Genomic DNA, 25756 nt, shown 5'->3' on the forward strand with positions numbered 1-25756 from the left:
TGCCGCTGCTTTGGCTCAACGCCATGTAATCCTGGGAGTTGTGGTTTGTTGTGGCACCAGAGAAGGCTACTCTCACAAAGCTACAAACCCCAGGATCCCATAGCATTGAGCCATGGCATTTAAAGCGGAGTCAATCTGCATTATTTCTACGGTGCAGAAATAAATAGGATACAGGGCTTTCAAATAACAGCCATATGTGGGAAGAGAGGTCTTTTTGGACCTCACACACCCGGAGGTCTTCTCCATTAAACACTCCATTAAACACTGTCTTGTTCGCTGCCTGGTCATTCGGAGGCTTTCCAAACCATAATAAAAAGTTTGAAGGGTTTTCGGTTTGCTTTCTTGTGGAGAACAGTCAAACCAAGCCCAGCTGATGGCTTGGCTTCCTTCCTCAACCACCAAGAGCTTCCAGAAGAGCAACGCAGAGCAAAGTAAAGCCTGCTAAGTAACACAGTCAGCCCTCCGCATTTGCGGCTTTGACTTTTGCAGGTCTGACTATTCACGCATTGGATTAATATCTCCTCTCTAGGAATCTCTGGTCCTCTTTAATGTCCACCAAAAGCCGCACTGGAGGATCTAGAAATTCCTAGAGAGAACATTTCTTTAACCATTTGTAGGTTAAAGACTTTAACCTGGCATTTCTTGGTGGTCTCCCATCCACATACATATGAGGGTGGCCCTGCATAGCTTCCAAGATCGGACAGGATTTGGTGCCTTGAGTGGACTAAAGAACTATTTTATGAGTTTGTTTAAGTAGGAATTGCTGGATAACTGGGGAGGTAATGCCTATACAGAGGCCTACTAAAAGGGTACAGAAACATGTGCAAAGTCCGACCGTAAAGGCATTGCCTTCAGTACAGTAATTCCCATCTAAAAGGAATTCAGCAAGGCCCATTTAAGAGCAATTCCCATCTAAGACGCATTCAGCAATCCTCATCTCAGAGGAACATACAAGGTTCTATACTCCTTTAGTTTTCCCCGTAAAAGCATTTTGTGTGTTTGTGTGTGTGTGTGTGTGTGTGTGGGTAGGGCTTTCTTAGGCAAGGAATCCTCAGAGGTAGTTTTGCCAGTTTCTTCCTCTGAAATACGGCCTACAGCACCTGGCATTCATTGGTGGTCTCCCATCCAAGTCCTCGCCAGGCCTGCCTCTGCTTAGCTTTGAGATCTGGTGCTGCTAGTGGATTGAGGCCACTGGAAAGGGCATAACTCAACAATAAATTAAATTGCCAACCATTTATTAACTAAAAGCCAAAATGTGCATGAGTGACGCTCTCCATCGGCTGCCCGCCAAAGCAGCTGCCTCGGTCGGTCTAATAGCCCGGGTGGCCCCATGTGACTCTTGCAAGTCATTCACGGCGCAGAGGATGGACAGCAGAAGCCAAAATCCATTAATTCATTGATCTGGTGCCTTTAGGGTATTTAGGCAGCATTGTAGTCCAGAGGAAATGGGATGGAGGGAAGGTTGTTTGTTGGTCCTTTCGGCCTGTCTCTCACCATCCCTTTCTTTTCTTTTCTGGCAGTTTGCTGGTCGGGGGAATGGCCCAGTCATGAATGGCGATGCCGTTTGCCAAGAACCTCCCTCCCAGCTTCCCGACTGGAGGGAATTCTGCGAGGTCCATGCCCAGGCGGCTGCGGTGGACTTTGCCCAGAAGTTCTGCCAGTTCCTGAAGGAGAACCCCCACTACGACACCCCCGGGGCGGAGACGTCTTTCTCCCACCATTTTGCCGCCAACTTCTTAGACATCTTCAGCCTGGAGGTCAACAGGGTGTTTGTGTCCAACTCGCCCACCAAATACAACATCGTGCCCTTTGTGGGCCTTCAGAACTGCCATATGCCTTACGGGAGGGAACTCTTGCCCAGGAAAGAGCAGACATCCACCGAGTCCCTGGATAGCATGGACAACCAGGTCACCGCCGGGAGGTACCTCAGTCAATCTCAGCAGGTCCAGGCCCGCAAGGTCTCCTCCTATGGCCAGTCCCGGAGCTCAGAGGACGTCTCTGTCCACAGCAACTCGAAACCCAAATTCAAGAAAGGTTTCTCCTTGAGGAACATGAGCCTGTGCGTGGTGGATGGTATGAAGGAGATGTGGCACAGGAGGTCTTCTCCGGAGCCCGGGGCAGAAGCCACGCAAAGCCGGAGATCCGACAGAGAACCGTGTCCTGCCGGGAACAAGGAGCACAACGATTCCAGGGAGAAATGGACTCACAAGCTCCGGCTTTCCAAGGGACAGTCTTCCAAAGTGGATCTGGTGGACATTCAGAGAGAAGGGACCCTCCGGTACATGGTGGCCGACGATACGAACTGTGTGGGGAGTTCTCAGTGGCAGAAGTGTCGCTTGATGCTCAGGAAAGCAGTGAAAATGGAAGGGGAAAGATTCCTTCTGGAGTTCTATGTTCCTCCCAAGGTAAGGATACTCATAGCTAAAACTTCCATATTACTTGTATTGTTATCTTGGTTGTTTTGTGCCTTCCAAGTCATTTACACCTTATGACAACCCTAACGCATCCCTATTATAGAGTTTCCTCGCCTTTTTCTTTCCAGAGAGGGTTTGCTGTTACCTTCCTCTACGGCTGAAAGAGCATGATTTGTCCAAGGCTATCCAGTAGTTTTTCAATGCTGAACAGAGATTTGAACCCTGGTCCAGGAAGACATGCCTCAGGGGGAAACTGTGACTTGGTATGGACCAGCTCCGTTGGGTTTCTGTGCTGCTTTTGTGGTGTACTTGCCATACGCACATACCCACCCGGCTGTAAAAGAAACCTCTCCGAAGCGTCAGGGCTTTTGTTGCTGCCAATTTTGTGGAGCGTGTTTCCTTTCTGAAATGGTGTGGCTCTCTTGGGGACTCTTGCCAGGCCAGCTGCCATGACAGCTGGGCATGAAGCGTACGGCCCAGTCTGCAAGCACTTTTGAGATTGCACACACTTACACACTCTATTTAAGTGTGTGTGTATGTTAGGCTCAATTGTCGCTTACAAGCTGGGAAAACTGAGCCGAAGGGAATTGTTGTCCCTGTGAGAGCAACATACCAGTCAAGCCGGGGGGCATGGAAAATCCCATTCCGGCGAACCCCTTTTGCAGTGCCAAGGGTTCTTGTTGCCAAACAAGCCAGAGATCGTGTTTCCGTTCTTTCCCTCCTAACCTTTTCTTCATCCCCAAGGGTGGGAAGATGTGCAGTCATGTTGTCTTTAGGCCAGCATATTCACTTATCGCTAAGAAGAAAAGGGGCTGGGAGTTTAAATTAGATTTTCTAAATATTATGAGACTGTCCTCAGAGCTACCAGTGGAGTCCAGTTATAGGAAAAGAGATTAAATCTATACATTAAAAAGAACTTATGTGGTGTAAGAATCATAGAATCATAGAGTTGGAAGAGACCACAAGGGCCATCCAGTCCAACCCCCTGCCATGCAGGAAATCTACATCAAAGCATCCCAACAGATAGCCTTCCAGCCTCTGCTTAAAGACCTCCAAAGAAGGAGACTCCACAACTCTCCGAGGAAGGAAGTGTTCCACTGTTGAACAGCCCTTACTCTAAGGAACTTCCTAATGTTGAGGTGGAATCTCTTTTCCTGTAGCTTGCATCCATTGCTCCGGGTCCTAGTCTCTGGAGCAGCAGAAAACAAGCTTGTTCCCTCCTCAATATGACATCCCTTCAAGTATTTAAACAGAGCTATTATATCACCTCTTAGCCTTCTCTTCTCCAGGCTAAACATCCCCAGCTCCCTAAGTCTTTCCTCATAAGGCATGGTTTCTAGACCCTTCACCATTTTAGTCGCCCTCCTTTGGACACGCTCCAGTTTCTCCACATCCTTTTTAAAATGTGGTGCCCAGAACGGGACACAGTATTCCAAGTGGGGCCTGACCAGAGCAGAATAGAGTGGCAATATTACTTCCCTTGATCTGGACACTATACTTTTATTGATGCAGCCTAAAATTGCATTGGCCTTGTTGACTGCTGCATCACATTGTTGACTCTTGTTCAACTTGTGGTCTACTTGAACTCCCAGATTCCTTTCACACATAGTTTCATTCAGCAAAGTGTCCCCCATCCTATATCTGTGCATTTCATTTTTCTGCCCTAAGTACAGTACTGTTGAGTAGTGGAAGAGCTGTTGAGTAGTGGAATAGACTGCCTCCAAGTGTGATGGATTTTCCTGCTTGGTTGGTCTTTAAAGAACGGTTGGATGCCCATTTCTCAAGGTGCTTTCACTGTGTAGGCAGGGGGTTGGATTAGATGGTATTTGTGGTCCGTTCCAACTCTATGATTCAATATGTTTTGTTTTGGGATGATAGAAAAGAGAATAACCTGGGGACCTTCTCCCAATATAGACCTTACAAGACATCCCTGAGTGTCAAAAAAGAAAGAGGACAACTTTACCCACTGTTCCCTGAAATCCCAGCAGAGAACTGGTTGTGTATTTTCGTCCACGCACAACAGCTGCATACAGCTCAAGACTGCGCACGGATGCTTGTTGTACATAGGACATGTGCTATGCATTGCTTGTTTGGTTGTACATTTGGTGTCGTGGGTCAGTAGAGCTATGTTTCCATTTAACACTAGAGTTGCTGTAACAAGACAATGAGTAGAGGTTTGCATTCCACATCCCAAATGCAGATGATTAGCCTTTACTTTGGAGGAGGTAGGTGTGTGTGTGTGTACGTGTGTGTATGTGTACACACACACACACACACACACACACACAGCGCAAAGGAAAATGGAACAATTTGACAATAGTGCAACGAGAGAAAATATAATGGAGCCTCAAAATAGAACAGGATCCGGGACAGAAGTAGAACAGAATCATGTGGCTTCCAGGAGGATGGAGAAAGAGATGTGAGGCGTGAGACAATCCCCATGACCTGTTTTTGTTACATACCCCAAATTGAATTGATCCTGTTTTTTGTGATGTGGGGACCTATCCTTATTCTTTTTGCCTCCGTTACCAAACTTTGCTATTAAAGATGCAAGGAGCGCAGCTACCTTATTAACTGACGCATACCTGTAGGTTCTCTTTAAATGAGAGGTGTTACATGCAGACACATTCCATGTTTAGAAAGGGGAAAGAAATGAACATGGTCGGTGGGGCTAGAATGCAACTGTGTGTTGAAATATGGAAACGAAATGTATTCACTGCCCCTATTTCCCACTGGGTGCTATGCTTTTAATTAAAAGATCCTGATGTTATTGGAGAGCGCAAGGGAGATTGTATTTTTTAATAACTGCACTGGCTGAGCCAGAGTTCACCTTCCTATTCCCACTTTTGGCCAATTCCTGAGTAAAATGTTATACTATCTATCCATCTATCTATCTATCCATCCATCCATCCATCCATCCATCCATCCATCCATCCATCTATCTATCTATCTATCTATCTGTCTATCTATGGTACTATAAAAACCCACTACAACCGTCTCTCTCTCTCTTTCTGGCCTCCAGGCTTCGAAAGCTAAGGTCAGCATCCCTCTTTCGGCCATTATCGAGGTGCGCACAACAATGCCACTGGAGATGCCTGACAAAGATAACACTTTTGTCCTGAAGGTAAGGTGCCTTGGCTGGCAAAACACCCCACAAGTATACCCCTTCTTCCAAACTGCATGTATATTATTATTATTATTATTATTATTAATTGCAAGGCGGCTAATGGGAAATTTAAAAGCTTCTCTGGGTAGGGAATTTCAAAATCTTGGAGCAGCCACCAAGAAGGTCCTGTCTCTCTTGCTCCCATCCAAAGGGACTGAGAGAAGGACTTCTTAGAGCTCTGATGGGCTCATGAAGGGAGATAGGGTCCTTATGTGCAATGGGATTAGAACGGGGTGAGGAATGCATGACCCGTGGCCACATGTGGCCTTCAACTGTCCCTGAAATCCATCCTCATCTCCCCAGACCTCCCAATGCTGCCCAAATGTGGGTGAGAAGGTTCCCCCTCAAATGCAAAGTGAAGATGTGTTCAGGCTTGATATTGCACCAGAGTGCATCCAGACATCACAAGAAGCCACCGCCTGCAATGCCTGGTTGCTCCCGCTGTGCGTAGGTTTGGAGTATCGAAATCGCATAGGCAATCCTGCACCCCTCCGGGGACTGCAACTCCTAGCATTCATCGAAGGCTTTGGCTGCTAGGAGTTGCAATCCAGCAACATTGGGAGGGCTGTGGGATTTCCTCCCTCTCCTCCCAGGGTAAACAAGCCACGGACTTTTCATCTGCATTTTGCTCATCAATAACGTCCAGCTTCTCTGGTTTGTCTCCTTCCTCCAGTTTGTTGTCAAGTCTGTTTCTCTGTCTCGATAGAGGCGAGACAGGCCAGACTGTGGTTCCCTTTTAATGGGCTCAGTCAGGCCAACTAAACATTGGAGACTGGTGGAAGGCCTCAGAGGCCACAAAAGTGGGGTCCAGGGACCGCAATGTGCCCACATCTGGGTTTGATAGTTCATGAGCCCTGGTTCGGAGCAAAAACAACTGTAGAGCAAGTTCTTATTCTTCTTCGTCTTATATCCTTGCAATATATATACAACAAGCTTTTTGTGGATATATATATCTCTTCAACACCATCTCTAACGCTTGACGCACTAGGCCTGGCCTGCAACAATGCTGACCGCTGGCCTTTTAATGGCGGGGTTGCCATGGAGACCGGCCTAGCTGACTGCATGAAGCCTTTCCTTGACAAATCGAACTTATGCAAACTTCCCTGCCAGGGAGGATAAAAGGAGCTTTTGTGACGAAGGAGAGAAAGAGAAAAAGACATTTCCTTTGTATCTGGATATCTCTAGGAGACTCATTTTATTATTATTTGTTGTTGTTTCTTTCAGCATTGCGCTTTGTTTTTAAGCTTAAAGCAGAAAAGAAAGAAAGCAAGATTATTCCAGCTTTGAATATATAGAAAGCACTGGAGTGCGTGCTTGAATTCTCCACATTTGAGAGAATAATTCGGCCACCTGAGGCAACATGTACAAATGTACTGGCTACACATACAAATATACAGATATAAGCTGTATTTGTACAAACATAGCTTGGGAATGCTGGCTGTAGGATGATGGGAGTTGCAGTCTGAGAGCAGTTGCTGTTTCCAAGTCCTGGATGTCATCTAGGTTTAAGTGTCGAAAGAGTTTATCAAACCAAGACTTGCGCTAAACCGTCATTTATAGCCTTAACCCATTTATAGTTTCCGAACTATAGCTGAGATTCTGAGAATTAGGAGCTGCTCATCTCCTTGTTTTTGTATTCGGCCTGACCAGCATTTTGGTTTAGCAGCCTCCGGATGTGGAGCAATAGATGCCATAGCAAACCATAGTTAAAGCAAACAATGGTTTGCCATACCTCTTTGAATCACAAGCCTCTGGGACTATTCCACCGATAGCTTTCTTTCACTGAGAAGAATCCCCTTCCTCCGTTTGCTCTGACAACCCTTCCGAAAAGATTTAGTTACGGCGTTGTACCAAGCAACGTTTAAGGAAGGACATGTATGGTTTGGTGTAATGTCTGAATTTACAAACCATGGTTTGCAATTGGTTGACAAACCGAAGATCAGAAACAAAGTCATGTTTTGAAGGGGGCGTGCACAACATAGTTCATGCTAAACATAGTATTTGTCCTGGCATCTGAATTGCGAAGCCCAGATTCAATCTTCACTGCGCTGGCCAAGACTGCTGGGAGTTGTGACCCAACACACAAGTTGCCCCCTTTTTACATTAAAAAAAACACTTTTAATATATAGTAACTGGCTATGAAAATTGCAGCTGGTGGGATCTGTCTGGGGAGAAGCCCGGACTACAACTCCCAGAATCCTCTAGACAGCATGGCCAGTGGAAGAATTCGTTTTTTAGGCTCTGGTGCAGGCATACTCTGTTTGTTCTTATAGGTCCTTACCATTCTTTTCGTGAGTTGAATGTCCCTTTCTGGGGGTGAATCCCAGATCCAATGTGTCTCTATATGTTTTGGGGTTTTGGTGTGTGTGTGTTAATGTACTCTAAATAACAACCTTTTTTTGGTATATATCTGTGTATGTGTTTTCCATCCAGGTAGAAAACGGTGCTGAGTATATCTTAGAAACCATTGACTCACTGCAGAAACACTCCTGGGTGGCAGATATCCAAGACTGCATAGATCCTGGGTAAGGATGGCATCCCCTTGAACCTCAGGCTGGGCAAAGGTGGTAGTGGCCCCAGAATCATTCCAATAACAGGACTCCTTTTCTTCAGGTTTGCAAGCTTCAGGGGTGAGGTGCTAATGTTTTTGGTGTGGCCAAGGCATGGGCCAGCCCAGTTTAGGGCCAAGTGTGGAGGCACCCCTAGGCATCGCTGCCGCTATGACCATAGTCTCAGTGGTAGATGCCCCAGCGTGGCAGCCACTTTTTCCCTTGCTCTGCAGCTGGAAATGAAACCAGGGTGGGTAGTAAATGCTACTACTCCTTGCAGAGCACAGGGAGAAGAGAAAGCTACACCTACTTCTTCTGGTGTTTCAGTTGCGCCATTGAGGATCCAATCTTGCTCATATCTTGTTACATCAATAGTGATTTGGCAGCTCAGTCTCCTCCTCTGCAGATTTTCTGGCCAATATCTGTTTCATGATTTTGTGGTATCTGCATCGTTCCTTTAGGTTTGCTTAGGTTCCTTCTTTTGTTGGCTTCCCCTCATTCTTTGCCTGCCATGTCCTGGAGAAGTTTTATTGCTGTTATTTGGGGGCAAAGAAATGATGAAAATTGCAGGTGGAAGACATTGTCTGTGGAGTGACACCAAGTCTAGGTCTTCTCCTTCACAGGATTGCTATGATCACTCTGTGTAAATTACAGCAGTGTCTCTCATTCTTCCTTTAAGCCAGGAGTGGGAAATGCATGGCTAAGGATATGGGGGGAGATATCACCATTCCTAAGATTTTAAACAAATCTAGTCATCTTCATATTACAAGACTGTGCAGCAAGCGTTTGCGGATCTCCTTGGGAGATCTCTTTTCTAACACAAGAAGAAGACTCCAAAAAATTATGGTTTTTTACCATTTACATACGTAAAAGACAGTTTGCATCAGACAAAACTGATGTCTTGTAGTTGTTTTGAGGTTGCGCTAGGACTCTGGGAGACCAGGGTTCAAGTCCTTGCTTAGCCATGGAAACCTCTTTGTGAAGACATACTCTCAGTCTAAGAAGAAGGCCATGGCAAACCTCCTGTGGAAAAAATCTAGTTGAGATATGATGACGATTTTTTAAAAAACGAATATGATACACTGGTTTAAGTGTTGGTCAAGCACTCTGGGAGATCAGGGTTCGAATCCATATTCAGTCAGAGAAACCCACTGGGTGACATTGAAAGGACCACCGTAAATTAGAGTTCAGTTGAACAACAACAAAAGTTAAACCTACATATACACACAGCAAGTAGAAAAGGAGAGGAATACACAAACAACCCATCCCCATCCCATGCAACTACACTGATTTATGCAGCAAGATGACAGTTTTCAGATATTCCTGGTACTATACATTTTGAAGAAATGCTCAAATACCACTTGCAGAAATGCACACCTTTTCCCAGAGGCTGAACTCCCCTTGCCCACCCATTCTTTTCTATCTGCTGAGGAGAAAAACATTGACGTTTTCCCAGTTCCCATATGAGAATGAATCAACGCAGGATTGATAATCCTATCTGTGGCCCTCCATTGGTTGGACTACAGCTCCCATTATCCCTGGCCATGCTGGCTGATGGACCATGGCATCCAACAGTAGACCACAGGCTCCAAGTTATTTTAATCCTTTCTTTATTAAAATGTATGGATGGGTGATCATAAAATAATCTTGTACAACCAATAAAGTGGCAAAGACAGCCCCTCTGAAGCCATTGAGACTTCATCGGGAGGGATAACGGCTGGCATGGTTGCCCCTATGCCTATATGTATAACCTCTGGATGTGTCTTAGGAGCACCTTCTACCCCTTCCACTTGGTTGGAGAGAAAGAGAGAGAAGTTGGGGAAATCATTCAGGTGTACTCAATAAGAAAATGTCTCTGAAACGCCTATGAGGCAAGGAGATCTTGGGTAAATGGACTGGACAGTGATTGCTTCAGACCCATAAGATGCTTTTGTGGAAAGGCCAGAGGACAGTTAGCATTGGGAAGGGGGGTATTTCGGCATGCTTGAGACAGGAGGAGACACAAAAGTAGGAGGCATGGTGTATAGCAATGTTTCTCAACCATCTGATGTTGGACTGGCAGTTCACCCCATATATGCCATGGAATAGGAACAGGACTGGATTTGGACCCACTGGCTACAACTGTTTCTTTCTTTACTGGAAAATCATAACATCACAGAATCACAGAGTTGGAAGAGACCCCAAGGGCCATCCAGTCCAACCCCCTGCCATGCAGGAACTCTCAGTCAAAGCATCCCCATTGACAGATGGCCATCTAGACTCTGCTTAAAGACCTCCAAAGAAGGAGACTCCACTACACTTTGAGGAAGGAGTGTGTTCCACTGTCGAATAGCCCTTACTATCTGGAAGTTCCTCCTAATGTTGAGGTGGAATCTCTTTTCTTGCAGCTTGCATCCACTGTTCCAGGTCCTAGTCTCTGGAGCAGCAGAAAACAAGCTTGCTCCCTCCTCAATATGACATCCCTTCAAATATTTAAACAGGGCTATCATATCACTTCTTAACCTTCTCTTCTCCAGGCTAAACATGCCCAGCTCCCCGAGTCATTCTTCATAGGACATGGTTTCTAGACCCTTCATCATTTTAGTCGCCCTCCTTTGGATACGCTCTAGTCTAGTTTCTCAATGTCCTTTTTGAATTGTGGTGCCCAGAACTGGACACAATATTCCAAGTTAGGGTTAGATCTGTAGGTGGAACTTTGGGTTAGATTCAGTAGGGCTCTTCTTATATTTTTATTGTTTTAACCCATAAGTATATATAACTAGTGGCTGATGGTTCTGTCCTTCCCTCCAGTGGACAGTGAACAGACTCCAGAAAAGTTCTGGGAACCACAACTCCCAGAGTCCTCTTGGTCACACTGGCTAGGGGATTCTGCAAATTGCAGCGTCAAAACCACGTCTCCGATAGAAATAATTTCATACCTTCTTTTTGTGTCCAATGATCTGTTCTTCTTTTTCTTCCAGGGACAGTGGCGATGACATCGAACTCGCCTCTTGCACCCAGGGGGCCTGCCTGCCGAGCAGGGTCTCGTCTTGCAGCTGCGAGTTCCTTGCTGATGGTAATAAGATGTTTTTATTAAAAGAAAATCAATTATTATTTTAAATACATCTAACTTCCTTTCCTTAAAAATAGTTGGTACAGCGTCGGCTCTGGTTGGTAGTTGGATGGGAGACAGCCAACGAATATCAGGCTATGTTTCAGAGGAAGGAACTGGCAAAGCCACCTCTAAGGATTCCTTGCCTAAGAAAACCCTAGGAAAATCATAATGTTGCCATAAATTTACAGGCAACTTTAAGACACATACACGCACACACCCGTGAGGTTGCCATAAGTTGGAAATGACTGGAAGACACAACAAAAACAAAGCGTGACCCTCTTTTTAGGACCCTCTTGTGTTTCTTTTATGTTACCTGAAGATAAGTGATTGCATCTTTGGTAAAAAATGCAAAGTGATAGAACAGAACATCTGATGTCTGGGTGCACAGATCCCTTTCTTTTGTCCTGCAAGTCCTAAAGATAACTTAAGGTTTTAAAGCATTACAGGAACCCAAAAGGGAGGGAAGGATACATGTGTGCATCCCATCAGGGTTTGCTTGCTTTGCAGACAAATGAGGAAGCCACCTAAAGTCTTTGCGTATCTTATAAGAATGTGGTTCTTTTCCAGATGTGTCCCGGTTTCAGGACAGATGTGCCAGCTCTGCTGCGCCACCAGACGCCACACCAAACACTGCCACGGTTATCACAGCCCCACACAGCAGGAGCAGGGACTCTATGGGAGAGTACAGAGCCCATGTGCCTCTGGAGAACTTTCTACAGACGTTGGACTCGCCAGCTACCGGGAGCCATGCGGCAGGTACCACATTTCCTTGAAGCAATGTCCAAGGATTTGATTTGCAAATCAAGAGGCACTTGTGTCACAGCGGCCAAAGATATTCTTGAAGGTGACATCTATAAAGTACTCAGACATAGCCGTGTTAGTCTGGAAAATAGGTATGCAATGGGATCTTGTAGCACCTTTGAGACTAACTGAAAGAGAGAAGCTGGGAGCATGAGCTTTTGTAGACTTTTGTAGACCTATTCCCTCAGATACATTTTCTTCTTTCTTATAGTCTCAAAGATGCTACAAGATCCCTTGGCCTATCTGTAAAGTACGTGAATAGCTAAAGCAGTGAGATTTTCTCACCATTGAACAACAGATAGTAAATACTCTTGTCCCTCCACATTCACTAGGGTTAGGGGCACAAGACCCCGTGAATATGGAAAAAACGCAAATAACAAAAACGGCATGTTTTTACCTGAGAGGACACCTCTCTAGGAATCTCTAGGTCCTCCAGCGCAACTTTGTGGCCAATGTCCGACAGACACTGACCATAGAACTGCAATGGAGGAGCTACAAAGGCCTAGTAGAGTATTCTCTCTAGGGATCTCTAGGTCTTTCAGTGAAACTTTTTGTAAAAGACGACCATAGAGTTGCACTGGAGGACCTAGATATTCCTAGAGAGCACATATTAATCAAATCCGTGAATAATCATATCTGCAAATATCAAAGCTGCAAATATGGAGGGATGAGTGTATTTGTCGTTTAGTCCCTACGAAGCAGCAAATGACTCTGCAAGGGACTTCATGGGTTGCTCACTAAGTTAGGGCACTACCAAGGGAAACATACATATGCGTGTATCCCTCACAGGATCCAGACTATCATATAGCCAAGTTTCCCTCTCTGCTCTCTACTTTCTTGTCCCACCTTTCCTGAGGGAGACTTCTGCAGAGCTCCGAAGTTTGCATGCTTGTGGAATCAGAGTTGTTCCTAAAAAGGGGGGATTGCCCGCTTGTGGGTTTTGTTTCTGACTTCTTTTGTGTCTAAACTGTGACAGGGGAGGAAAATGAGACGGAAGCAGAGGTCAACCTCTTGGACTTCCCTTGGTTCCACGGGACGCTGTCGCGGGTCAAAGCTGCCCAGCTGGTGCTGTTTGGAGGAGCCAGGAGCCACGGGCTGTTTGTCATTCGGCAGAGTGAAACCCGGCCAGGCGAATATGTGCTGACCTTTAATTTCCAGGGAAAAGCCAAGGCAAGTGACCGCAAACCTTGCTCTCACCTGGTTCTTGGTCAGAAAGCATAGGCCTACACAGGTGCTTGTCTCTTATCTTTCCATCTTAGATTTTTGGCTTGCAGTTTGGTCTCTTTGCACAGCAGGACTACCACCTTGGCAACAATGTGCTTTGGTTTCCTGACAAATTTGAGTTGCATTTGAGTCAGGGGACGTCTATAAATAAGTCATCTGGTTAGCTTGGAAGCGTTGCTTTTTGGATCAGAAGTCCTAGAAATCCCCATTCGGCATGCCCTTGTGGTCTCTTTTCCATCTCTATGATCCTGTGGTGTGTATGTATTTGTTCTGGGAACAAACTGTAGTCCAACCAACATGCTGTGTGTGTGTGTGTTTCCCACAACAGTCACATTTCCTAGTTTTGAGGAGAAACTTGGAAGCTGGTCTGAGTGAAAGGCATATAGTAAGAGACAAAGAAAGCCTTAGACAGCACCCACTAAAACCACAATCTCCACTTTGGCTTGTGAACTGCCTGGCGCCTCGTGCCTGCTAGGCAGAAGAAGGCAGCCAAGATCTTGAGACACATTGGCTCATCTGCTCCATCCGCAGAGACCAAGACAAAGAAATTTAACTGTGGGAATGCCTCAGCTTGCCTTGAAGACGAGATAGCATTTGATCCTCTGCCATGGCTTCAGGTGGTTGGGGAGGGAGGCACCATGTATATACACACACGGAATAGGTTCGGTGCTGGCGGCTTTGGCATTTACCTTGCTGTTGTCCGGGATCTGTGTATGCATGTGTTTGAAGTGTTATCCAAAACAGCAGCTCTTTATACAGTCTCTCTGCTTTCTTACTCTTATTGAAGACAGGCTCATGCTCTTCCCCCACCTCTATGCGTGTTGGAGATATAGTGACTTCTACCAAGTTACTGCTAAATATGGTGCCTTTTCTTTCTCTTTGGAAGCTAGCTGCTGTTTTGTCATCCACAAACCTTTCCCTTTTAGCTTGTTAGAGGACTCTCTTCCTCACAGCATCCTCTAGCTGTAAGAGTTACTAACTCTACTCTTGTCTCTACATTGGAAAGAGTAGTTCAAATCAGGTGCCATGTAGAGATGAAGAGAGAATGTCCTCCACCGGATCTGGTTTGGAAGAAGAGAAGCTCTCACAGAGGCCTGGTGCTTTGCTTTTTGCGTAAGACAGTCCTTGGAACTCGGAATAATCTTTGGTGACTTATCCTTCAAGGAACATTGATGACTCGATGCAGCAAACTTTCTGAGAATTGGTGAACTGCATGCAACGCAATCCAAAGGAAGCCTTAGGGTTCTCCACCTCTTGTAGTATCATGTCTGAGATTGGACCAGTGGCAGAAGATGGTAGATTAGTCCAGGATTGGACATCCTTTGGCCAGCCTGATATTTTGGACTACAATTCCCATGGTTCTGTACTGACCACTGGAGGTTCTGGGAGTTGGAAATACAAGGCATCTAGCCAGCCTACCTGTGCCTTAATAGAGGCCATGTTTTACCTGCAGAAGATTTCAGCTTGTGTTTTTGGCATCTCCAGTTCAAAGGATCCCAGGCAGCAAGTAATGTGACAGTAATCTTGCTTTGTCTGAAGCTCTGGAGAGTGGCCACCAGCCAGAGCAGACAACACTGAACTAGGTAGTGGATGCATAATCTGATCTTGTGTAAACCATCTGTAGCTGTGCCTGTCTGTTTGCCCTGTTTCCGTGATTCATTCTGCCTCTGACATGGCAGACGAAGCATGAACTCCAAGTGTAATATCTTAGATAAGACCAATGCACAGTCTCTTATTCCAGTAATATATACAGGAACATCATTATAGAAAGAGAGGTTTCTGTATATATCTGGGATTGCTGCATTGTGCAAGCAAACATTTTCATCTCCGGAGGTTTCCTGCCCTCACAGCTGGCCCTACCCACAGCTTTAAGCGCTACTTTTTTGGATGATGTAGTTTAGTTCAGGGCTACTTTTTTGGATGACGCTTCCAGGAATTATGCTGCGTGAGAAGTTTCTGGGAGCTGTGATCCAAAAGAGTAATTTCTTCCCAAGCTCTGCCACTATTTGCTCCAGCGCACCTCTCTTTTACATGGCTACTTACAGTGTTCTCTTGCCTGTCCTCCAAGATATGTTGAAATTGTATCTAATTGTCATTAAACCCACATATGTGTAATATTTTACAGCATTTGCGACTGTCGTTGAATGAAACCGGGCAATGCCATGTTCAACACCTTTGGTTCCAGACCATCTTTGACATGTTGAGGCATTTTCACACGCATCCCATACCTTTGGAGTCAGGAGGTTCTGCCGACATCACACTCCGCAGCTATGTAGTGGCACAGAGTCCGTTGCCAGGTAAGTTTAGTTCCAGTTTTTTGGATGTTTCATCTCACCTGGATCTGGACAGAGAGAAGGAACAGTGTTATCATTTGGCACCTTATCCGATGCTCTGCAGAGCAAGACCAGCAAATAAGAGTCCAAAACCTTACGGTATTTACTCAGCTTCTGTTTAAATTCTTCTTAGTTTTTGACAGTACGTTTAGTTCTCTGTGAATCCCCTTGAGAACCAATTTGGTCAAATGGTGGTCAACCTTATAACGTCGTAAAGAGATGGTTAACCTTGGTGGTCAACTGTGACCACTATTTGACCAAAGTGGTTTTCAAGGGGATTCACAGAACATGAAACACACTGTCAAAACCTAAGAAGAAACGGAAGTAATCTATATTGCAATTAAAGTACAGTCGGCCCTTCTTATACACGGATTTTGTTATACATGGGGGAGCTTGGAACCAAACCCCAGCGTATAACAAGGGTCCACTGTACTGTTGGTGGAAAGTATTTTAATCCTGGTAGCCTCAAGGCTAGATTACTACACTCTGCGCTTAGTAGGGCTGCCCTTAAAACTGGTTCAGAGTTGTAGTTGATACAGAAAGCTTTGGCTGGGCTTCTAAGTGGGGCAACCTACCAGCAGCACATAAAGTCTGTGCTGAAGGAATTGCATTAGCTGCCTATCGATTATTGGGCCAGGTTTGAGGTTTTATTTGGGGCCTTGTTTATTTGAACCACCACATTTTTCTTTAAAGACACATTTGTTCCTTGAGGTCATTGGAAGCGGTCCTCTGGCAGGGCACATATTCCTGAGGTCTGTTCCATATTCATTCAGAGCAGGGCCTTCAGTGTCATGGCTCACACGTCTCTCAGGAATTTGGCATTCGTCAGGCCTTCTTTGTGAGGTCCAACCTACTGCCTGGTCTATGGCCCACATAAATGCATTACTGCAGGTATACCTCAGTTCACAAGGTAGATCCTGGGCAGTACTTCTCTAATCAGAATTTGGGACCAGGGGCAAAAATAAAATAGAAAGAACAGTGATAGTTTCCCACAACACAAAAAAAGATACACAGCAAACACTTTATCCAGAGCTAACAATCTGCAAGTGCGAAATGAAACAATCATGTCAGGTACAATAGATTCATAGAGCCTTGCATAAGTACAAAAATTGAACTTTCTAGTGACTACTTGAAGGCTTTTTCCAAAAACACTTTTTTCCCCATTAGCTTTCACTATTATGATTTTTATTTTGCTGGCCAAATGTACAGATCTATGTATTTTATAACATTCTGAGGAAAGCTAGTGAGGCTGGCTTATCTGCTCTCCCTCTTTGTTTTGTTGTTCACACACAGTCACTAAAGAGATTCTAGAGGCAGCTGCCATTTACCTTACCTGTTGTAGCCAGCTACACACAGTAGCATCTGCTAGAGTAGAATCCCATTCTTAGCCACCTCAGGCTTCATTGTATGGCTTACTCCAGACATGCCACTACAACCTGACACTAAAAGCTGTTTTTCTCTAGCCTCTGTTTAAAGACCTGCAAAGAAGGAGACTTCACCACTCTCCAAAGGAGCATCTTCCACTGTCCTACAGCTCTCTTAGGAAGTTCTTCCTAATGTTTAGGTGGAATCTCTTTTCCTGCAGTTTGCATCCATTGCCCCGTGTCCTGTTCTCTGGAGCAGCAGAAAACAAGCTTGCTCTCTCCTCGATATGACATCCCTTTAGTTTACATGTGAATGAATAAATGAGTAAGGCTGAGATTTCCCAAGAGTGGGAAAACTGCTCTGTCCTAGCTTTCACTGATGTTCTCCACTTCCATTTCAGACGTCAGTCCCTCCTCGGCGGTGGCCTCCCAGCAGCCCCTGTGCCGAAATGACCTCCAGTCTCAACACTACTTCTCCAGCTTCGTCCCCGTCACCTTTCAGCCGGCCTCCCCTTCGGAGGGCACCACCTCTTCCTCTTCCTCCTCCGCCAGCCATTCGCTCTACCATCGGATGGAAGGGACCCTCAGCGCCCGGAGCCGGAGCAATAGCACAGAGCGCCTCTTTGATTCCTCTGCTGTGGGGGCCGAGGATTACCACGAGAGCGAGGGCTCCCGCAGCAGAACCAGAGCCGTGGAAAACCAATATTCTTTTTACTGATTGCGCTGCGGGGAGTTATGGTTTCCCCCCCTTCCTTCCAGCACTCTGGTGTTTCCTCCTTTTGGAATGGCTGCTTTTGGAAGACACTCCGAAGTGGCTCCTTTCACATCTCAAGAGTTGTCAGCATCCTCTGAATGTGTGCGTGTGGCACCTCCGTGTCTGTGGCCTGCAAAGAGTTTTTCTCCCTTATTTCTTTCCATTGTACAAACTGAAGGCTTTCCCTTCCTTTTCCAAGCGTCCAAGCGGATAGCACACTGCTGGTGGGTTATACCATTAAGAAAATAAGTGAAACACAGCTGTTGTCTCTTACTTGTCCTCTGGGTAACTGAAGACTGAATACGGAGTGAGGAGGAAATGCACTACTCTTTGGTCTCTGTGGGGTTGAGGCCTCTTTGCCTTCCATCTGTTTCCACCTAAAGAGTCTCAATGAGTTGGAATCAGGACAGTTTGTAACGTGTGTGTGGGAATGAGGAGCCAGTTTTTATCAGATCACTCTTGGCTCAACATAGTTTGCGTTCAGGGCCCCCCCGGCTGAGAACGCTTGCAAAAGAACGGTTTCGTGGTCCTGCGGTCCTCTCTCCCTGTAAATTGGTCGAGTTCTTGATATTCGTTGTGCCAACTCCTCCTCCAAGTCCTTTCCCTTTAGAACCCAAATACGGTGTGCTTGAAAGAGAGACACATACATTAAGTGCATATAAGTGAAGCTGCCTGGCCTGCAGGCAGACCATAGGTCTGTGTGGCCCAAGAGTGGGCAAACTCAAAGGATTCAGGGCCCAATTCCCATCCGGCAAGGCAAGAGTAGCGTTGCATTGTATTTTAAGAGCAAATTACAGCTCCTAGGACCTTCTAGGAGCAGCAGTTCTCCTCTTCCTGACAGAAATGGTATTTCTGTGTGCCTGGGAGGATCTAGAGCCCAACCAAAATAGGTGTGGGAGCCATGGTGCAGGTGACATGGTGCTTATCCATGATGTAACCAATCGTATGAAAGGCAGAAGCTGTCCAGAGAGTGGCATCAACTGTACTGCCTTCCCTTACTTAGCTGGGTGCAGCAGGGCTGGCAATGGGATAAAAGGCAGCCACCTTTTTTGCACACTTAATTGGCACAGTTTCTTCTCAGCATAGAGCTGTGATGTCCCCATTTTGCACAATTACTAAAGCAGCCCTTTATCATTACTTCCTCCCTCAATGAAACAATTCTATTTCCTGTCAAAGAGGAACACTGTAGTTTCTTTGAACGGGACAAATCTTGGTTCTGACGCAAATTAAATCACAGTGCAAGGCTCTTGTGAGTCATTGGAGATTGCAGCATTTGCTTTTCCAGAAGTGTCACTTGATCTAAGAGAATGAGCTTTGCTGCTTGGGAAGAGGCAGCCTTCACTTAACAAAAATATAGTTGTCTGGTTGCATTCCTGCTTGACTTACATAGAGAATGACTGGAGAGTTAAGTATGGGACAAGGAATGAAAAATTGGGGAGCACTGAAATAAAGTTAATGTGCAGAAAGCAAAAGATACACAACCAAGTGGTGTCAAAGATGCATTTAGGGTGAGAGTCTAAAACCGGTGGGCAGTGAGTGAACCTTAACAACAACACATTTTAGCATCTGTGTGTAATATTGAAACGGTGATGAAACCTCAGAACTGTTTTAGACTCATCTTTGGAAAGTTTATTGTTTGTTGTGTACCTTTAAGTCATTCCTGGCTTATGGTGACCCTAAGGAAATGGAGTTTTCTTGGCAGAATTTATTCAGAGGGGGTTTGTCGAGACCCGAGACATGAGAGTGTGCCTTGCCCACAGTCACCCGGTGGGTTTCCATTGGCGAGCTGGGATTCAAACCCTGGTCTCCCAGTGTCCTAGTACAACACTCAAACCACTACACCATGCTGCACTTGAGATGTTTACTTGGACATGAGTCCTATTAGGTTCAGTGGTGGCCCTTGCCTGTGTTTAAGGATTGCAGCCTAAGTTTGGGGGCTATAAAGAAATTCAAGACTGCCAGAACTAATGACAAAACAGCACATCTTTACAGAAATGCTTACTCCAGTGATTCATGCATGACCAAAAGCTGAAGAAAGATCATAGCTGCTGGGTCACTGTTGCTGCAGAGGCGTCTGTAGCTTCCTATTTTAGGTTTCAACCGTGCAACCTGCCAGTATTTGGTCGCACTTTCAATCGCATATCAAGTCAGTTGGCAACCGGAACAGCTCCAGTGTGCTTTCGGAGCGTACAAGCATGAAATTAAATGTCAGGCAACCATATGGAAAAACAGTAGTTCCAGATACTGGGCTGGATCCAGATTTAATTATATGTAGGGCAGACTCACAGAAATCAAGGGAAATGAAGTAGCTTAAGTTCCACTCAGGGTACAATGATGTCTAGATTCATCCCTTAAAAATTAATTGGTAGGACCTGATAAGTTTCATATGAGCCCTGAGAGTATTCACAGAAGAGCTTGGGGAAATGACTAGGAAGGCCTAAATCCAAGTGATGGCTACCCATTGAATAGACCCACTGAATCCGTGGCATTTACATAAGTGCAGGAATTAACTAAGCAGGGTCCGCCAAAGAATACCAAGTGCTGCAGGATATATCTCAGAGGAAGGAGCTGGCAAAACCACCTCTGAGTATTCCTGGCCTAAGAAAACCCCGTGAAATTCACACACTAATTTGGACAAACAACTGAATTTAGATTTTGAACCACAACTTCAAGCCCGCATGGCCTCCTTCCCATGCTGGTATGGTTAGTAACCCAGTGGAAGAAGTACTACTTCTCTTTGGCATGGTTTTTAGATTTATAAAATATCACAGAGGATCCTGGAGGGAAGCTGTGTCTCTTCCTTTCTCGCAGGGAGACATTTGCATAAGCAGCATTTCTTCCTTTAAAAAGAAGAAGGAGAAAACCTGAAAGGAGGCATCTTTCTCAGAAGATCAATGGTGCTTCCTTACCTTTTGGGAGATAATAGTCAAAAGGCCCTGTTCAGTTCTTCCATCTTGTCTCCCTTATCAGACTGAAGAAGCGATGGGAAGCCACCGGAGAGGTATGAAGAGCATTCTTGTCTGGAATGCTTCTAAAAAAGAGAAAGGCACAGTTAGTCAATGCAAGCCTCATCTAGAAAGAACCCCTAGTTTTAGGGGGAAATTGCCACTCTCTTAAGGTGAATTTTGTCATTCCCATAGCAAGAAAACTGAGCTGTTCCACACACAAACCCAGCAAAGGTATGTAGAGAGACCCTGGAGCACCGTTGAGACTCACCAAAAGAAAGAAGTTGGCAGCAGGAGCTGTCCTAGACTTCAGTTTCCTTCCTACAAAAGCTCCTGCTGCCAACTTCTTTCTATCGGCGAGTCTCAAAGGTGCGCCAAGATATCTCTACATACCGATACTACAAACTAACACGGCTATATCTTTGAATTCTAAGCAAAGGCATTGCAGCCACATCATCATAAAAGAGGTGTAATGTTCTGGGAAAACCTTTGCTACATGGACAATGTGCTACAAAAGGATGCTGCAGCGGATGCTTCATATGCACACAGTCTTTTCCCATCCCTTTCCCTGCACCAGAAATGGATGCTTGATAGTCTTTGGGGGAACATGGGGTCCTTTCCATTTTGGGGGCATCCTTCTCAACAGAGATTTGTCCAGATGAATAATTTCCATTCTCCTGTGAAATGAGTAGAGGAATAGAAGTTACCCCATCATCCCTTTTGACTTCTGTGCCAATAAGAACCAAGGGGAGAAAGCAGACCGAAAGGAGCGAAATGTTAATTTGTAAATAGGATTTTTTAAAAACAACGTGAAGACGTTTTAATGTGCTGCGGAAGAGGTTTTCTTTACAAAACAAACCTGTAAAAACTGGGGGGGAAATAGTGGCATTATGGCTTCCTTTTTCTTTTTTTGGTGGGGAATAAAATTCTAAACAAACCAGTGTACTGGAAATAACTGATCTTTTTCTCCCCAGCAATATTAATGAAGGATCGAAGTCACTCAAAATCCAGGGCAATGGGGCAGAGTTTGGGGGAAAGGACCATTCCATGAGTTGGATATGGAAAAGCTTTAAACCTCAGGCTGAGACGGAGTGTGTTTTCAGAGCTGTTGACATGCTGGGGTGCCTCCTGTTTTAAATGATCTAAAAGGCCTGAAAAGAAAAAGTACTGTATAAAAGGACCAGCGAGAAAGGACTGCGTATCTATTTTCACATAGGAAAATGCTATAGTACACACTCAGCATTAAAGGGAGGAAAGCAGGGGGAGGAAATATAATAGAGAATTGTAGAATCATAGAGTTGGAAGAGACCCCAAGGAGGGCCATCCAGTCCAACCCCCTTCTGCCATGCAGGAACTCTCCATCAAAGCATCCCCATTGACAGATTGTCATCCAGCCTCTGCTTAAAGACCTCCAAGGAAGGAGACTCCACTACTTCTCTTCAGACATCGACATTCAACATACATATGGACTTATGTTCCATACATACATATTCCATACATATGGAAGATGCTATTAGGATACCAACCAACGTGACTCTGCTTCGGTGTTGATTATCATGTGTGATGAAAACGTCTGAAAGATATACAAGTCTTTGGTTATTGGACGTGAAGAGGCAACTGCAATGGGGAGGCATTGGTAACGCATTGGAGGTATTGGGTAATGCAGCTGGATTTTCTGGCCCCAGTAGGTTCTCTATTCATCTTACAACAAAACTAAAGCAAGCTCATGTGGGGAAACGTCCTCAGAGAGTGACCATTGGAAGCTTATTATGTCAGAGATGTTGTGATTTCGCATTAAGGGTATCAGGAAAGCTCAGAAATAACTGATTAAGAGTAGATCAAGGGGAGAAATAGTACTACTATATTCAGCTTTGGTCAGGCCCCACCTGGAATACTGTGTCCAGTTCTGGGCACCACAATTCAAAAAGGATGTGGAGAAACTGGAGCATGTCCAAAGGAAGGCGATTAAAATGGTGAAGGGTCTGGAAACCATGGCCTATGAGGAGAGATTTAGGGAGCTGGGGATGTTTAGCCTGGAGAAGAGACGGTTAAGAGGTGACATGAGAGCCCTGTTTAAGTATTTGAAGGGATGTTCCAACTGAGGTTGGAGAAAGCTTGTTTTCTGCTGCTCCAGAGAATAGGACCCAGAACAATGGATGCAAGCTCCAGGAAAAGAGATTGCTCCTCAACATTAGGAAGAACTTCCTGATGGTAAGAGCTGTTCGACAGTGGAAGACGCTGACTTGGAGAGTGGTGGATCTTCTTTGGAGATCTTTAAACAGAGGCTTGATGGCCATCTGTCAGGGATGCTTTGATTGAGAGTTCCTGCATGGCAGAATGGGGCTGGACTGGATGGCCCTTGGAGTCTCTTCCAACTCTATCATTTCATGATCCTTTACCGCCTTTGCAAAGGAAGTTTCCTTACATCCAGAATGGGACAGTTCAGCATCACTCATTTCAAATTAAAGGGCAGCCCTTTCCAATATAGGGCATATTTTAAAACACTAATTCTAGTGACTGATCAGAGTAATTGCCATTTTATAGGTCTGCTGGTGCCCTCTGATGGACAAAATGGGATTGTTCAAGCGAATGCAATTCCAAACTCTGGATTTATATTGCAGAGCATGGAGGCAATTATAGTTCCCTGAAACATTTTGCATCCCTTTTTGCAGGAGCAGGGAATTCCCTTTCCCAACTGTTTACCCAAAAAGGCCAGGCGGGTCTGGGTTACGAAACCCTAAATCACAAAAGCAAAATGAACCAAGCCCGACTAAGGCAAATGGATTTAATTTGTATAATTCGGAACGCAGCGTTGGCATTGCCCCAGGGGTTTGGAAGCCGTATAAACAATATCCCCAGCCAGCCCTGTTTATAATTGTAGTTATTAGTGAAGGAACGGTGCCCATCGCAGAAACATGGCAAGCTCAAAGAGGCAGAACGATGGCGGCACATTGCTGCATTGCTAGTTTGGTACGGTCATGCAAGATTTTAAAAAGGTTTTTGCCTTCTGGGTCTGGAAACTCTGCTAGGATTTCTGTGTCGGTCAGGCTACGTTTTAAGAAGGGCAGCGGATGTCCAGTCAGAGCCCGGGAACCAAGAAAATGAGCAATGTGGAAACCAAGTACCAGGAGACCAAGTATCACGTGCAAGCATTATGTGCACTGTATGCCTTCAAGTCATTTTGGACTTAGGGCAACCCTAAGGCAAACCTATCCTGGGGTTTTCTTGGCTAGGTTTGTTTAGAGGAGGTTTGCCATTGCTATCCTCAGAGGCTGAGGGGGTGCATCTTGCCCACAGTCACCAAGTAGGTTTCCACTGTTGAGCTGGGATTCAAACACTGGTCTCCCAGTGTCCTAGTCGGACGCTCAAACCACAACACCATGCTGGCTCTGTACATTATAGCAATCTTTAAAAAGAAGGGGAGACCAAATTTGTTATTTGTTTGATCCAAAGAGGAGGAAGACAAGGGCAGGAGCAGGACGGAATTGGGGACGTTCTTTTTGAATTCCCTGGTGCTATCAAACGTTTGCAATATGGTCCCTAGCGCCCTTTCCTTTTCTGAATCCTGCTTGCACCTCTGCAATTTCTACTGGCCAGAAGTGGTGGGTGACACTGAAGTCAGTTCTCACAGAGAGAATGGTAGTGTCACCATAGATGACACTTGTCGCCACTGCGCAAAAGGCGGCAAAACAAGGGGGTCCCTCCTTGTCATACCGTTTCACCAAGAACACCCTTTACGTGAGACAGCTCAAAAACTAACAACTAGAGACCGGGAGGCCAGACAGAAAACATGTCCAACGAAACAAGCATAGTTAGAAGCAACACTACTCATGTGACTGGAACATGGAACGTGAGAAGCATGAGCCAGAGAAAGCTAGACATAGCAAAGAAGGAAATGGAAGGGATGAATATAGCAAGAGTAGGAGTGAGTGAGTTAAAATGGATAGGAATGGGTCACTTTGACTCAGGAGGATATCACACGACTGAAATTGGAAGTATAATCCAGTGTCATCCTGAACGCAATCATGCATATTCACGTTATTACGCGAAAGGTTACCACGCGTGATCGCTGGCAGTCCGAACGCATTCCGAACGCAATCACACGTCAATCCACAGTTAAGTAATTTGGTGAACTAGTGAAGTCACAAGCCCTATTCCTAGGCAACTTCGCACTCAGTGCACTGTTGTTTGGTGTGATGTGCATGTCTCCTTTGGTCCTGGTTCCCATGAAGCCACGCTGCAATTCTGCTTCAATTTTGCTTCCGCTTATCCTTTAGCATTGCTGAGGAAGGGCTGCTGCCTGATAATTAAGAGGCATGGACCTGGAGCTATTGGATAACCATTATATTCACGTTTTAACATGACAAGAGTGAATATATGCCCCTTTTAGCATGAATGGAGCATGTTCTTTCGCCCCCACCTCCAACCTCTTTTGTAAATTGTGGGCTTCCTTGGTTCCTCTCTCTCACTCGCCTGAATATGCTATGCTCCAGGCATCTGGAGTCGCACTGAGCATGCGCAAGGGGGCCAATGCGCAATTAAGAACCCACCGATGTGATGGCTCACTGTGCGCAGAATCTGGGTCGCGTTCGGGGAGGCCATTACTCTGAATTTAAGGTGTGATAAGGAATCACGTAATTGCGTGGATTTTTGAACTGACCTCACTATCTTCTCTTTTGAAATGGAGAGCCTCCCGTCCCGTTTGATAAACCAAAATGGAAAACGAAAACCACCATTGTACCAAAATATGACCTGAGTAATGTTTCGGAAGAAGAATTCAACGGCAAGGTAAGAAACGAATCCAATGCATTCATATTCAGAGTCATTAGCTCTTATCTAGATAGATAGATAGATATAGATATAGACAGAGAGAGAGAGATCCCTATGGAGGAAAAGGGGAGTGGTCAGGGTTTTAATATTAATATTCATGAGCCCTTAGGGATATATGCTTTCTTCAGAAAGGGAAAAGAGGAGTGGGTGGGGCTTTACTGTTAATATTCATGAGTCCTTATGAATATATATATATATATATATATATATATATATATATATCTCCCACAGGAGGACAAGGGGGAGTGGGCGGGGTTTTAATATTAATATTCATGAGTCCTT

At 45.3% G+C, this 25756-nt stretch overlaps 1 protein-coding gene across 1 annotated transcript in view; it reads left to right on the forward strand.

Annotated features, from left to right (window-relative positions):
* Positions 1-20915, forward strand: part of LOC149287105 (SH2B adapter protein 2-like) — a 34285-nt gene extending 13370 nt beyond the window's left edge. Inside the window, exons 2-9 of the mRNA XM_089493447.1 lie at positions 1521-2405; positions 5437-5538; positions 8014-8105; positions 11090-11184; positions 11791-11979; positions 13001-13194; positions 15374-15545; positions 17347-20915. Coding sequence (XP_089349573.1) covers positions 1548-2405; positions 5437-5538; positions 8014-8105; positions 11090-11184; positions 11791-11979; positions 13001-13194; positions 15374-15545; positions 17347-17663 — 2019 coding nt within the window. The 5' untranslated portion in view covers positions 1521-1547 and the 3' untranslated portion in view covers positions 17664-20915. The remainder of the gene's footprint in view (positions 1-1520; positions 2406-5436; positions 5539-8013; positions 8106-11089; positions 11185-11790; positions 11980-13000; positions 13195-15373; positions 15546-17346) is intronic.
* The last annotated feature ends 4841 nt before the right edge of the window (positions 20916-25756 follow it).

Source organism: Sceloporus occidentalis, unplaced genomic scaffold (assembly GCF_023333645.1).
Source record: "Sceloporus occidentalis isolate IW3139 unplaced genomic scaffold, rSceOcc1.0.p SCAF_64, whole genome shotgun sequence".
Classification (NCBI taxonomy): domain Eukaryota; kingdom Metazoa; phylum Chordata; class Lepidosauria; order Squamata; family Phrynosomatidae; genus Sceloporus; species Sceloporus occidentalis.